This window comes from Larus michahellis, chromosome Z (assembly GCF_964199755.1).
Source record: "Larus michahellis chromosome Z, bLarMic1.1, whole genome shotgun sequence".
Taxonomy (NCBI): Eukaryota; Metazoa; Chordata; class Aves; order Charadriiformes; family Laridae; genus Larus; species Larus michahellis.
In genome coordinates, this window is record NC_133930.1 from 35,451,280 (window position 1) to 35,467,442 (window position 16,163).

At 37.6% G+C, this 16,163-nt stretch overlaps 1 protein-coding gene across 3 annotated transcripts in view; it reads left to right on the forward strand.

Annotated features, from left to right (window-relative positions):
• The window catches only part of CCDC171 (coiled-coil domain containing 171), a 154,810-nt gene that overhangs the window by 97,465 nt on the left and 41,182 nt on the right, over window positions 1-16,163 (forward strand). For 2 of the 3 annotated variants that reach the window (XM_074570479.1, XM_074570482.1), the window contains one exon: window positions 9,655-9,786. The exons of the other annotated variant lie outside the window; for it this stretch is intronic. In XM_074570479.1, coding sequence (XP_074426580.1) covers window positions 9,655-9,786 — 132 coding nt within the window. The remainder of the gene's footprint in view (window positions 1-9,654; window positions 9,787-16,163) is intronic. 3 annotated transcript variants of the gene reach the window in all.

Below are 16,163 nucleotides of genomic sequence, written 5' to 3' on the forward strand. Positions count from 1 at the left end.
TGCCATGTTAGCTATCTTCATCTGAGCTGTATTATTTGCACAAGGGTTCCTACCATTAAAATAAGAACTTTCTTAGTTTTATACCATCTAAATATTGAAGACAAATATAAAAAGTGCAAAGCGAATGTTTTACCAAATTTTTAAAAACAACACCAAGGGCAAACAAAGGACCTTGAGAAGGTTGTGTTCTTGTTCAGTTTTATTCTTGTAATATTAAAGATGACCAAAAGGTAATAGCTGATTTTTTTAAAAAAATCTAGGTTTGGAAAACAGATGCTTTTTTTTCCCCCCTTCCCTAGAATCTATTAGATAGCCTTAAACTGAAAAACTTAGCAAAGTAGAACAGGTTTAAATGTTGACTGCTTAGAGGACTTGTATCCATGGCTTGACCAATTGCTTTAAAAGAAAAAAGAAAAAAAAAAAGTAAAGTGCAAAATGGTAACAGAAATAAATTAATTTTTACTGGAAGAGTTCTTAGAAGAAATTCCATCTGCTCGAAGTTCAAGCATAAAGAGTTTTCTTAAAAAGTCTTCTCATAAAGAGAAAAAGCATTTAAGTAAATGCCTTTTTTTGAAACCTATCTGCAGTCCTTTTTTATGTATTAAAAATAAATTATATCTTGAAACACTTTCCTCTGGCACCCAGCTGGCACCCACCCAGCTGCTGTCTCGCTCCCCCTTAACAGGACAGGGGGACAAAATAGGATGAGAAAGCTTGTACTGGGAGATCGTGTACTAGTTACTGTCACGGGTAAAAGAGTTGAATTGGGGGAAAATTATTTTAATCTCTTTGTTAAAATAAATTTGTACAGTGAGAAGCGAAGACAAGAAATTAGCATCCTCCTGCCTTCTAGGCTCAACTTCACTCCTGAGTCCTCTGCCCATTCTCTGAGGTGCAGAGGGGATGAGGGACAGGGCACTGTAGTCAGTTCATAAAAACTCCTCTCTGCTGCTCCTTCCTTCTCATGCTGTTTCCCTGCTCCAGCATGGGCTCTCCATGGTCTTGCGTTCCTTCAGGAACTATCCACCTGCCCTGGTGTTGGGGTCCTCTGCAGGCTACAGTGTGGACATGTGCTCCAGCATGATCCTCTCCATGGGCTGCAGGGAAACACCTGATCTGGTGCCTCAGGCACTTTCCCCTCCTGCTGGTTCTCTGACTGATGGTCACAGGGCTGTTTCTCACTCTTTCTCTTCCCTCGTCCTCTGCTTTTGTGGTGATTTTTGCCCTTTCTTAAATACATTTTCACAGAGGGGCCATGGTCTTGATTGCAGGGCTCAGCCCTGCCCTGAGGTGGAACTGGCCATGTCCAGCACAGGGTAGCCCTGGCTGCTCCTCACAGAGGCCACCTGGCTGGCCACTGTCAGGGCACTGCCCCGGTACAGCCTCCCTCTGTCTCTCCTCACTAAACCCTGCCTATGCAAAGTACCGGTGTGGGAAGTCATCCCAGTGAGTCAACCTGTACAGAGACAGAAAGCTTTTCTGTTTCCCCATCTACTCTTAAAGTCCTGACAAGCTTTATGGGCTGGCAGAGTTTTCAGCCTGTGCTAGCCCTGGCTGCCTAGGATTTGGCCATTTTAACAGATTAATAAAATGCCATGTCTTCACAAGCCTAGACTGTTACCCATTACCATGTGAGGCTGGTGAGCTGTGATAATGAATCAGTAAAAAATACAAAAAAACCCTCCCCCACAAAATTTTTTCTCTCAATTCTGGTTAGCAACCTACTCATTCTGACGTTTTGGGACAGTTCAGGGATCAAACCACCTAACTAGTGTGTCCCTGTCCTTTTGGCACTTGGTCAGAAAAATTCTTCTTCATCCGCTTCTGTAATGCACTTCATTTCTGCTGATTGAAAGGTTCACATGCCAGCTGGCAGGGCAGCTTCCACGCAGACCTATCAGCCTTGAAATCCTTCCACCATTGTGTTTCATTGCCTCAGTGCTGCTCCCCTTCCACCCCTGTTGTCTTTTCAGAAATGTCCCGAAACTGGCTGTGCATGAGATTGGGGCCCCACAGTTCTATCCATTGTAAAAAATCCGAACACTGCACAACCTATCATGTTATATACTTGTTAAATAAAGAGGCAAAATTATCTTTCTTTATCCAATTTAATGATGTTTTTAATACAGGACAAAGAGGCAGTTGGAGATGGGCTAAGGCCATTGAAGACTTTAGAATTAGTAGCATTGTAGCATTGTATTGCTATTTCTGATGTGGTCCATAGCAATAAAATGCATTTCATTATGATGGTTATTTTATGGCCTCTAAGAAATGAATTTACAATAGGTTTAAGTCCATATAAAAGTGACTACATCAGTAAAAAACCTCAGTGTAAGTGACATTAATTTTTAATTTCAGCAAGAAGACCACGATTTGATCAGGCTTTGAAAAAACAACAGTTACAAGGCTTAAGTTAGCTGCCGCAGTCAGACTTTAGTAGATGTGACCTGATACTTTTGGGTGTACTGATGACCCACATTTCTCTACCTTGGATCTATAGTCTATCATATTATTTAGTTATCTCAATAATGATTTAAAACCTCTTGGTTTGGAGATCTCAACTTGAAAATTTTTCCCTAGCCTAATGTCACTCCCAGAGCTGATTCTTCTATGTGTTTTATACACATTGACAGAGTGAAGCCTGCTTATGTGTGTATGCTCAGAGGCTATTCACTGCTGTGGTCACTGGTTGTTCTAAACTGGCCCTATCACAAGCCTATTGAAACAGTGGGTATGTGTACATGCAATAAAATCACAAAAAAAACCCCATTAGTATATTAAAATTCTAAATGACTGCTGTGAGAAGTTTATAGTAGGAATCAAGCTATTATTTCTCTGTGATAAGAAAAAAATACAGTAAAAAGATTACTTTTTCTCCTCCTCCATCTCAAATTAGCACCTCTTCATTTCAACGTTTTATGAATGACTTTTGTTTCCCCTCCCAGTAATCTGACTTTCTTGATCCTTGTTCCTAAAGATCAGTTGTGCAGGACATACAGGTGTTAGCACAGCTGGCTTGCTGATGACAACTCTGTCCATATAGCTGTCTAGTGTGTCATCACTCATATTGTTCAGTGTCATTCTGACCTAGTCAAGCTAAAAATGGTACTCCAGCTCAAGAGGGATTTAAAAACCTTGACAAACTAAAGATAAGACATCGCCGAATGTCATATCCATGTGCTTAACTGTTTTCAGTTTAGAGATATCCAAATAATTAATTTCAGGGTGCATTTGTCTTCTTTGTCTTTCCTTGTTCTTTTTTTTAAAAAGGCTGAATACTTGTGTGTACGTCGCCTTCAGTAAGGAAAAATCCTTGTTTGGAGATTTGTGGAATTACTGAATGCATTAACTGTTATTTTCTCCAGACATAGGTTCATTCTCAGCCCAAGGTCACTGCAATTCATTCATAGGGGATGTATTATAGTGCACATCCTGCAACTACAGTGAAGCTTAGGTGCAGTGGTCAATGTTTGCAAAAAACAACTCTGGATCAAATTAACATCTTATTCAACAGAGCGTGTAGTGTGTGTAGTAATATGAGAAAGCTTGAATTAAACTTATAGGTAAGCCTGGGATGGTATTCTACTCTGAAAATTAATTTCCAGAATCTTGACTAGTCTTTAAGAAAAAAAAAAAAAAGCCAAACGTACCCAAAACATCAGTTTTATGAGGAGCATGTCCCCTTACATAAATGCCATTATGCAATAATTAATGTTCTTTTAAAAGCCACCTATGAAATGGCTTGTATTGTTATTAAATACAGATTTGCATGGCAGTAATCAAAAAGGATAGTCACTAAATCTGTTTGCTAATACAGAAATTTGTAGTAGGTTTTCATTTAAGTGAAATATTTGGTATACTTAATTACATTCATGTATGGCTACCTACAGCAGGGTATGTGCAAATGTTATTTAAAACCTCCACTTTCAACAGGAGTCAGATGCTTGGGTTTAAGCAGGTATTCCTTCTTTTGATGAAAGAGTACACAACAATCATGTGGCCTTTAATGAGTACTCAAACTTAACTGTGATGGCTATATAACAGATACCCATTCGGCTGTATCACATATCTCTCTCTTCCGTTTTCCTTCCTATGAGACACTATTTTGTCTAAGCAAGATAAAAGAAAAAAAAAAGCTTTTTTGCAGTTCAGTTGACTGGTTTGCTTCCCAGCATCATTCCTCAGCTGTTTTGCTCTCTGATTGTGGATATAATTTTCCAGTTTTCAGATGTTTGATTTAAAGTGCCTTCAGTTTAAGCAATGCAGTCTCCTCACAGGCAGTCTCTCTATTTCTGGAGTGATCCTTGATTGCTGAAACTTCCTTGTGGAAAATATTGTGTCCATGATTATATAGGGCCCTCATTTAATAAGATGAATATACACTTTTTGAGTGATTTCCTTATTTTCGGGGCGGACTCAGGCTCTGGTGTTTATAAGCAACTGGTATTAACAGATTGTTTCTTGGATTTGACAGGGTGCTGTGGTATATACTTTGGATGTCATGCGTGTCAAATCCTTCAGCAAATCTTTTGGGGTGTGTATTCCCTTAAAGGAATACACTTTGTTTTAAAGGAATAGAGGATCACACTTCAGGTGTGCTGAGAGAGCCCATACACAGGAATGACAATATATGGATATATCCTTAGAAAGATCATCGGCACTGGCAACTTACTTGAAGAACTGCTGTTACCAGCACTATTCGGTACTATTCTTGGTGCAGCTTCCTTCATGTATATTCACTTACATTTTTTAGCGTAGAGTAAGAGAACATCAACAATTCATAGCTAAACATTAAAAAGTAGGAAGTCTTCATGAAGGTTTGATTTTGTCCACCAATGTATATGCTTTTTTATTATTCTCCTTAGTTCCAAGATCATTTGTGCCACTGTAACAAAGATTTGCTCATTCAAGTGATGTACTGTGTGACTTAATTCTGTTAAAACCCCTCTCATCGAAGAAGGCAAAGGCCCATGTTCAGTGCATGCGAATGTCCTTGATTTGTGCAATGTGGCCTCCATTCTGCATGCTGCCCTGGAGTTATGGACATTATGCACCTAAATCAGCCACATATTTACAAGACTGTGGTTAAGACTAAGATGTGGTTTGCATTCAAACTGCCTCCTTCTATTTTTAAAAGTTCTAAAAACATTTTTGTTAATTATATGTCACATGGAGAACGCATTACGGTGTGGTAGAAGCCATTTTGCTTGCGCTCTTTTGGAATGATTTGCATAATGTATTTGCAGCTTCTGTTATCTCAGCAATATGGTCATCTCAAAGTCAAGCAGACTAAATCATTGTTTGCCATTCATTTATCACTGAATCACTACATCATTGTAGTTTTTGTTCCACCTTTTAAATTGCAGGTGATAAGTTAATAAAAATAGTATCAGGAAATGCAAGTAAAATAAGCACAGATCTTTTACTTTCTAGGTACTGTTTTTTGTGTAGAATTGGTGAACTTTGAACTTATAAAAGGTTCTCCTATATAGCTTACATAGTGAAGTCTATACCATAAATAATCTTATTTTCTCTGCACCATAAGAAAGCATTGAATTAGGCCCAACATAAGGGACTAAAATCTCAGTTTTGTTGTACCAGTCAGACAGTAATGGGGCAAAGACATTAGGGAGGGGTAAGCACATCTTAATACCATTTACAACTGCTAGCATTTAGTACCACATCTCTGTTGGCATAACTGAACATACCAGCTCAAACCGTGCAGTGGGTAAACAAAGAAGTGAGCACAGAAGTGGACTGTAGGCAAAATTATTGTTATCTCTGATCAGCAGAGAATTTTTAATATCATTTTTGGACATGTAGAATTAGCCCATCAAATTCTACACCTTGATTCAGTCAATAACCTAACTTCAGTTTATTATTCAGTTTCAGCTTTGATCTGAATTCATCAGTGCTTTATTGATTTTAAATTGAGTGGCTATACTCTTGTCTTCTGTGTTGCTCTCTTAATTAATTAAGAAGTTAAACACTGTCATAAGTCACTACACTCCTTTGTTTTAAAATGTTTTGAGTATTGTGGTAGATTTGTGTGGCTCCGTTATGATTTTGCCTGTTTTCAGACAGCATTTATGTAAGGCTAAACTGAAAAATCTAATGAACCTACTTTGCAGCCCATTGTTGCAGTGCTTACTGTATGCTTCATATAAAATCACTCTTGCAACTTCTCGCAATGTCAGCCAAAATTATGTTTATCAAAGTCAGAAATAGCCCAAATCTTCACTAGTATTGGATATAGATACCTTTATGTATTTTTTTTTTATCTATTAATTTTTGAGTATAGGGAAGTGGAACTGGTTTTACACATTTTTAATCATTGCAATGAGCCTGATTAGCTGATCACATTTTTTTAGATTATAGCATTAGTTCTTTAGCCTAAGGAGACCTCTCAGATAAGATAGTCTTGCTTTAGATTTCATGTGGACAAAAAAAAAGTGTCATTAAATACCAAAAAGCTCTGACTGGTTTTCCTCCCTGCCGAGCTACCCAAAAAAAAAAAAAGTTTAATAAAATTACCAGTTTTACCTTTGCCTGATAGTTCTGTAATGTGTGTATGTAAGTACTGTGCTTACTTCCTTAGAGAATGAGGAAATAATCGCAGTCTCCCAACTCCTGTCATTATCTTTCTGGATCTCAAAAAGCAAATAACCGGGAAGTAATGAAATTAGTTCTCAACTAAGATTTCATATACGTATGGCCTATCCAGTGTGATTCCTGGCAGGTATGGCCATTATAGCTTTCCATTCCTTGAATAGGTAGACAACTTGAAGACTGTTTTCACTTTTAGAGAAACAATGTCATGATATTTGTACAGTATGTGCCTAGTCTTTTGTTCTTACAGTTTTTCCTGAACCCTTGTAATTTTCAAAGGAAAACTAGCTTCATTTTCTGTTTCTCAGTATGAATGTTGATAATGAGATTCACTCTTTACCATCTAAGTATTTACAAACAAAAAGAGTTTTGGGGTTGCTTTTTTTTTGTTTGTGAATCGTCATGTCAAATATCACACTCTTTAAGGAGCTAATATGTACTTTTCTGCTGCGGTGGTATTAATGGCATACGTTTACCACAATTCAGCCATTTTAAAAAATGGCTTTTGTATTTTATTGTTCAGTGAGTGTCAGGCCCCAATACTGAAAGGAGAGTTTGAAACTAATAGGGTTAAAAGGACTTCCACTGTCTGTATTGTGTGTGTATTATACCTACATTGCTTATACATTGTTTTTTTCCCCCTGGTATTAGCAATCTGCTTTTGTACTTTGACATAGGGATTTCCCTTGTGAATTTTGTCACAGAAAAAAGAGAATCATCAATATCGCAGTTAAACTTGACTTTCAAAGCTAATAGTATCTCATTTGGGGGCTGAAATTTAATAAATTTTCTTTGATTCTGGGTGAGTTTTTAAACATCAAACAATGAATTGGCCAGGGTGCAGTAAAATATTTAGATCTATTGACTACGGTTCAGAAGGGTAGAAGGCAAAACACTGGTGGTTTGATGTTGATAAATTCTTAGTACCTTAATCCACATTAATGTTTTCTTTTATCTGTGTGCATACTGGCAGCACAGACACTGAAAACTTGGGATATATAAGCTATAAAAATGTAAATCAAGCGTATGTATATGTGTGTGTGTGTGTGTGTATATATGTGTGTGTGTATTTAAAGTAATGCATTTTGTTATATTCAGTGAGGTTAACATCTGACCGGAATTACACATGCTGACAGAACACTCTAGAGATTATGTTTGTTCCACAGGACTGTATATCCTGAACCTTGTGCACTATGTGTGCAAAAAATGTGTAGAGGACCTTTCCTGTTATAAAAATTGCATCATAGTGCATATGTTTGGCAGCCACAGGTATTGACAGGAATTCTTTAGGTCAACTTGGGAAATGAAGGGCTCCCTATTCCCACAGAACAGAGCAACGAATAAAATAAAATCTTTTCTTCTTTGTACCAGTAGATTTACACATGCATACTTCTTTAATCAGAGCAGATCTCAAAGGCTGTACTATTATTTGAAATATGTTCACTCATAATCAACATTTTAAAAATATCTAATTTTGTAAGTGGTTACAAAAAAGTAATCTGGGATTTAAAATGAATGGACATATGTTTTAATTAATGTTTGCTGAGTTATGCGCAAAAGAGGCTCTAAGAAACACTGAAATTTATTTTAAATACTATTTAGTAAATGGTGTATCTATTGATTTATATGTATTTACTATATATTTAGTATAAGTTTTAGTATCAGACTGTGTATTGTTATTAGAGACAGTAAATTATTTTTACAGTAGTAGCTATTGCTACTCAATAGATACAGTCTATGCCAAATGAATGTGTTTAATCTGTTTGTTTGTACTAATAGATATTTGTATGTGTGTCTATCCATCTGTATTAGAATCTAATCCGACTGCTGGGATCTCCTGGAGGTGAACATGATAATTTTTGTATTAAATAGAATGAAAAATGGGTGCGTGGCCGTATATGGTATATGAATGTAAGGGATGTGTCCAGGGAAGTTCTGTGTTAAATACATGTAATTTCACGTCCATGCCGATAGACTAATTACATGTTCTAATATGTGGGAAAATGCTGCATTTTAAATAGTGATAACGTTATTTGTCTCGCGTGCAGCACTAGTAAATCTGGTTGCGGTTAAAGACAGAAGCGCTAATCACTTTACCTTGCGGAGAGTTTTTGCCTCTGCCTTTGCCGTCCCCTCTGAAGGCACGCGAGTTTCCCGATTAACACCATTTCCCGTCGCGGTCAGCAGGTGGCACTGTGACACCAACGGCCTTAGGATGCGTCCGGGCTGTGCCGAGAGCAGTGACACCGGTACTGCTTGGGCGGGTGGGGGGGGGTGAGGGGGGGGGTGTTTTATCCTACCGTTTGCAGGCTGCCTGCAAAACTAACTAAATATCAAACTGTCTGAATTTTGTCCAAATTGTAGCAGTTCCCGGTCCAAATTGGCATAGTTAGAAACTGTATAAAAGTCGATTAATACCAATTAGTGCATTATTTCTTTTAGTGAGTCCACAACAAGAAATCTAGAAGCAGCGTGGGTTTGGTTTGTTTTTTTTTTTTTCTCCGTCTGTTAATTGCAGAGCTACAGGTTGGTTTATTTTGCTTTGTTTGAGGATTATTCATTTTAATCTGGGTTTTAACTGAATTGATATTAAATGAACCTTATTGTGGTGGACTGATATCATCTCCTTACAGTAGACAGAACTCACATGCTGCCTTCTTGTTTGTATGATCATATGAACTTTTTAATTTCATAGCTGATGTTTGTTTGAGTCAGAAGTGCAATTAGTATTTCTTTTCTTAAGAGGTTTTTACAGGGGACAGATCTGTGAAATGTATATAGCAGGTGGGCTTGTGAGCCCTTACTGTCTCTTCTTTCCTTCTCATTTCAGACCAGGGGAAGATGCTTTTTCTTCTTAACATTCTCTCCCAGCACTCTGAATTAGAGATTTATTTGCAACGAAAAATCAATTAGTCCTAAATTTATTCATGGATTTCAGGTCCAGCGATCAATGCAAGTCCACTCAGTGGGCTCAAGGGGACCCAGTTCATCCCAGTTAATGTGTCTGAAGGGGAATTACCATTGATGCTGTTTTTTTCCCTTTAGGTCAGAGATCAGACCTTGCTGTCACGGACTGCGGCAACCAGGAATGACTTCACCCTGCAGCTACCCAAACTGCACCTAGAGACCTTTGCAGTGGAAGGGCTGAAGGGCAGGCCAGAGGTTGTAGCATTTCAGGTTAGAGTCTAAAATAATCCTCTTCCTTTTTTTCCCCTTTTTTGCATCTGAGATAGAACAAGAAGCTAGACTGCTCTGAATGTGTGGAGAACAAAAAGCTTCAAAACTATTGCAGTCAACAGTTGAAAGAGAAATAATTTCCCTGTATACTCTTGAATATGGCATTTCAGAGATGATGTGAACTTTTAATTTTGCAGTTATAATGTTAAATAACTGATGGGAATGTAACCATGGAAAAATGCAAATGTTATATTTGAAAATTAATATCACTCTATCCCACTCCCTCCTTTCCTCCCCCTTCTGCCCCACCCCCCATTTAAGCGAGACAAATAAAATAGAAAAAAAAAAAAAGGATTTTTATACTGCTTCTTGGTCAGAATCAGATTTTTCCATATTAGAGCTTTAGAAGAAATAGTCATTTTTGAGCATTCCTAATTTAAAAGAAACTGCTATTTGGAATACTTAAATATAGAAGCTGTTTTGTTCATGTAGGTTTAAAGGCTTGTATGTTTCAAAATATTAATTTCGTTAGGAGGAAACAATGCGGGGGGAGAATGAACTGAAAACGCACATATTTTCATCTCTGAAAATGGATTCTGTGCAATGCCTCATTATTGGTTTTAAGTTTGTTATGTCTTCTTATACACAAACTATCCCTTAGTCTTTATAGCTGTGCAGAATGACTTCATTCTTGTGATACATTATTGCTAAAGGCAGAACATTCTGTTTTATCAATGAGAGAACGAAAGGCAGAGCGAGTACATACTTCTTTCATCGTGCTCTTCTCTGTGAATCAGAGAGAGGAAAGCCAGTCATGTAAAGTGCAAGGAAGTCAGAGAATGCTAGTATTGCATAGTATGTGTACATTTCTGTAGTAATCCTTTTTAATTTTTTATAGATTCTCTGTTGTAGATGCCGTATGTAATTGCAGGAACAGGGTCACAAAATCAGCCGTTCAAGAAAGGCAGATTCTAAGCTGGACATTTCTCACTGTTGCCCTCTTGCATGCATGCATTTCAATATGATAAAGATTTAAATTATGTGTGTATTACCGTGTTTCCATAATAAAGTGGTAATATGTAACACCTTGAGATTCCCATGAACTTTAATTAACACAGCTGTATGCCTCTAACAGAGGCTAGAGCTGCAAATCTTTCCCTAGTACAGCGATGATCACTTTAAAGGCTGTGCAAAAGGTTCCACAGGTGGCATCTTTTCAAAGAAGTTGTCATGGAAATCACCAGCTTTTAAATACCGCTCTTTTGATTTGGTGCTTATGTAAAGATAGCTGCCTTTTTTTTTTTAAGTGACATCCAAACTCCCATTCTTTTTTGGCCTCAGAAAGATCATAGAAGCATTTGCAAGACAGCCTATTCCATCTTTCTTTCTCATAAGATGAAGAGAAACAGAAGCACAAAAAGTTGCATTTCACATTTGTACAGAGTGCTTGTGGTATAACTCACACATAGCAATGTATGCGCTGGGTAGCTTACTAGTGGTGCAGTATTGTAAACATACTTTTTCTTCACCTGTCAGCTCAAATTACACGTGGTTACTCTGTATGTACACAAATAGCATCAGTGGTTCACAGTCTATCTCACTGTGCAGTTCCTTTTCTCCTTTTCCCTCTCCCTCTCTCCCTCCTTCCTCTTCGCTTTCCTCTCCCTTCCCCCTCTCCTTGTCTCTATTTACAAAGTGCCTGTTTGATGACTTTCTAAGTACATTCTAGAGATTTTATTATGAAATTTGCCTTTTGTAGCTGGGAGTCAGCTAATTGATTTTAATTTCACTGTATGCAAAACTATATTAAGGGCAATCCTGCAATCTTGAGTGAGGCAAGCAGTTAGTAATTGCTTTATGGACACTTCTTTTTAAAACCAGTGGAATTGCTTGCATGCACGGTCTCTATAACTGCTACTACTACACGTACTTGTCACAGAGTAACTATAATATACATTTCAATTAAAGGCCCTATGATCTGCAACTGTTAGACATAAGCAGTTTTTTTCCCCAAGTTTAAATTTATTGATATTTGATGGTTTCTTTTAAAAAATTGCATAAAAATTAAGATCTTAAATTGGACAGTATGATAGGGATAAAGCACAGGCTATCAGAACTGTTGAGTGCTCGCAGAAGTTTGCATTGTTTTATTTTTATTATTCATGCATCCAGTTTGTAGTTGGTGGCTGGAATCAGTAATTAATAATGATTTTATACCCAATGGTTCAGTGTGTATCACTTCTTAAGCACACGAGAGGAAGAAAAAAAGTTAATATATTTGTACGTGCATACACATCTGCATAGGTTATCTTACAAATTTTTTGGAAAGCAAGTGGCTCTTAAAGGCATTTTGAATGAAATGTGCTATCCTTAATTTACTTTATGGGCTCAGGAATCTATATTCCTTGTCATTGGGAATATGGGAAGTCTTGGAATTTTTAAATTGCTGTTATCTCTATATGAATGTTTCTTGGGGAAAATATGCTTTCTTTATAGGAGACAAGTGGAAAGAAGATTGGCATAATGAACCTAAGTTGCTTGACTATGAACTAAGCTATCAGAGATTTGTTTTTTTGTGGCATACTTAATTAATTATCTTGTAAAACCAGAAGTGGTTTTTTTCTAACAAATGGATCCAACATTCCAAATACCATGAAGGCTTACAGGACTGATCAAGCAAACATACAAATAAAACCCCTGTCATTCCCAAATGAAATAATTGTTAAGCTGTATAGGAAGTGGTATGCATCTTTTAAAGAATTTGTTATACACTCTAGTAATAGATAGATAATGAAATGAAATACTTGGGATGCAAAGTTCTGTGTATCTTCTCTAACGTGTGCACTTTATGTAATGGCTCTTGAATTGCAAAATTACATAATAGATTGAAATGTAAGTTATTCAACAAGAATGTCCGTGCATTGCCTTCTAAAGCCCCATGCAAGTAGCGAAAGTATGACTTAATTTGTAGGCATTTGTTAAATTCTTGGAAACTGTAACAAGAATTACTATAATAGTTTGAAAATGTCACTTGAAATGGATAAGTAGTGAAAAAGTGCAATATCTCGAAGAGTAAAATTATATGATGGCTATAGCTTAGAAATACTCTCACCTGGTATTTAATTGCTGTGAAGGATGTTATATCACAAGGTTGTACTGTTTGTTACTTAGTTAAATTTGGAAGTGGAAAATATAGTGTTATTTTCAAGCATCTGAAATACATGAGAACAGGATTTAAGGTGTGATGTTCTGGCCATGCACGAATGTTACCACTGAAGGCAAGAAGTGGAACCGTATGTGAAGTCTTTAATGAATACAGAGTATAGGGTGAAAAAGAGCAACTGAAATAACATGGGATTCCTAATTCTAGTAGTCTTCCTTGGCAGATGACTATTTAAATTAATTGGTAAGGGTTATCAACTCTTTATAAAATACAAAATTGAATTGTGCTACACTTTTAGGAAGAGGATAATGTTCACTTAACTCTCTCTTCTGAAGGAGGTTTTTGGCTTAGAGAACAAGTGGTCATTCAGGAGATTAATTCTGAATTGTCTCAAGTACTTTTACATCAAATACATAATTAACAAACAATGCATAAAGTCCCCAAATAAGGTTTAAATGTTCATGTATAAATAATTAAGCATTGGTATATTCTTGCAATAAATTTCTTCTATTTGGAGATGTAGACGCAGAAGGGTAAGAACTGGTATGAAAGAATCTTCTTGAAGCAGATGTAAGTACCTCAGACTACTTTTGCAATAGCAATAGTATACGTAATGTATACTTGAGGTACAAGTGCCTGATTCCCAAACAGGGAACGTACAAATCAGTGGCTTTGCTCTGTGTGCCTGGGTTATGCTCTGTATCTACTGTTGCAGGTTGGTTTTACAGGAGGCACAGGAGCTGCTTAAACAAAGTAGAGGTGCATTGTCTTTATGGAGGATGTCCCAGATGTTCTAGTACACAGAAGTAACAGATTTATTCAGGCATTGTCAGTGAAAAACAATGGCAACAACAACTGTGGTTGTCAGAATCACATCCGCTGTGCGTCCGAAAAACATGCATATGGCTGTGTGATCAGACAGCCACTGATACAGGTAGCTGCCTGCAGATGTGCAATTAGGGAAAGTGCAGTCATTTTCCGTGTCATGGGAACTACTTTGAACTCTGTCTTCAGGGTCTGTGTTTGCATATTTTATTAATTGGCCCTGTTAATTTGTGGTGGTTGCTTTTGGTCAGTATTTGGCATCGTGGGCTTCTTCCTCCTCTAATATCTGGTTCCTAAAGAGTATGATGTGTCTTCTGGATGTTGGTTTGGAAGAGAACCGATATTCACAGATGAATTTGTTTGTGTTGCTGCTTTACAGGATTTATATGAATTAGAGAATGCAAATGGGCAAGTTTTGTGAGTGACTTTAATCAGGATGTGTATACTTAGCGCATTTATGTGGTGTATGAGAAAACAGGTGTGAAGATGAGACTATAGGCAGGCTTCTGGTGTAAAAGGGGTGCACATACATGTGTCTGTATTTGTTGGTATTTATAGGTCTCAGGAGAAAACATTTCTTTGTGTGCTACCCTTCACCTGAGATGTAAGATTGACCTGACTGTTGGAAATCCCTTGCATATTAAGAAAATTTTAGTTTATTATAACCAAGGACTTGAGTAGGTAAATCTGTATTTTTCATTACTAAGCTCTCCCTTAATTTTAAAAGATACTATACACTCGTGGTGTGCTTTCTCCCTTCCGGGTGTGTTTGAAACGGATAAGTTTTCACTTTGCCTTGTCTGTCTCCCTCCCTCGTCATTTTTGTCTGTCTCTCTGCTACATGCTCTCGTTCTGTGCTGCACGCTGTCTCTCCCTGTGCCCTGTGTGCGCGCTCCCCACAGCACACCTGCTCTCAGCTGCCCGCTGCCGCATGCCCAGTCACTCTCTGCTGCTTTGGCTCTCCTCCTCCCTGCTCTACTCACGCTCATGCTTTCCCTCGGTACATCTCTGCCTGCTGCTCTGCCTCGGTCTCTCTCTCAGTCTCTTTCCCTCTCTCCTCCCTGTGCCTGTCTTTCCCACTCTGGCTCTGTCTCACCTCTCTCTCTCTCTTTCTGTCCCCACTGTCCCTCTGCCTCTGGATCTCTCCCTCTGCCTCTCCCTCCACCCCCACCCCTGCATCTTGTTCTCCCTCTGTCTTCTCTCCTTCTGTCTCTGTCTCCAGCATGTGTCCATCTGTTCACGCAGGTTTAGAAAGTCCACATGGGATTTATATGTACTTCTTTGCGTTTTTCAGGTGTTTTGGGGTAATTTGAAACAAAAAGTGCAGTAATAACATAAAGGCTTGTAGTGTGGTAGTACTATAGACAAGTACTGACATATCTTCAGTGTTAGCATATAATCATTATAAATTTATGAAGGAGCAGGTTCTTAGCATTTATTTTATGTAAATTATGTATTCATGTATGATTTAGTCATGCATTATCTGATTGTGTTGTAGGTCCACTTTTTCTAATTAATTGGGCAAACATAAATGTAGTTTAAATTGTTAGGAGCTTCTTAATTTGTATTTATTTTCACTTGTTCATTAATTTTAGATTTATGCTTGATAGATTAGAAGGTAAAAGATATACATAATTCTGCTGATAATTTTTCTCAAAATAATGAACACTTTCTCATTCCCATGTTTACTTCTGAATAAAAAAGTTCTTACCAAATTGAGGAAGCAAGTGATTTCAAAGGTAACATTGTAATTCTGTCATCAGATTTTATCCTCGGCGTAGGGCAAGTCTTTCAAACATAAATCACTTCTGGTATGAGGACCTAATGGGATGAATTAATTGTGGAGTAGCTGCTTGAAAACTGAATTATTAGTATTTTAAATCTTGAACTTCTGTTTTAGAGACTATTTCTTTATTTTTTTAATGACGTGGCTGTTAAAATAACAAATAATTGTGGTTTTTTCTCTTACTACTTCAGAAAGGAGAAACCTTTTCAAGAGAGTCTTGAAGTCAGTGCATTTATATGCACACAATTCTAGTGTTTTCCTTTTATTTCCACCATTTCACCCACAGAAGGAACTATCCATTTCATTACAGAGGCCAGAATGTTGCCTCCTCTGGAATAGGACTGCTGTTTCGTGTGGGTAAAACTGGGACTTCGTTTTCCAGGAGTTCAACGGTTGCTATCAACAGCGCCTGGGCTGTCCTCCCCTTCTTTTCTTCTCCTCTCCAAAAGGACTAATTTCCTACCTAGTGTGAAAATGTGCTGCTTCCAGACAGACCACAAGCCTGCCAGCCCATACACTGTTTGAAGAGAGAAATGGTTCTTTATTAATATAATGATACTTTGCACTTGCACCTTGAGTGCAAGTAACTGTTTTAAACTCCTA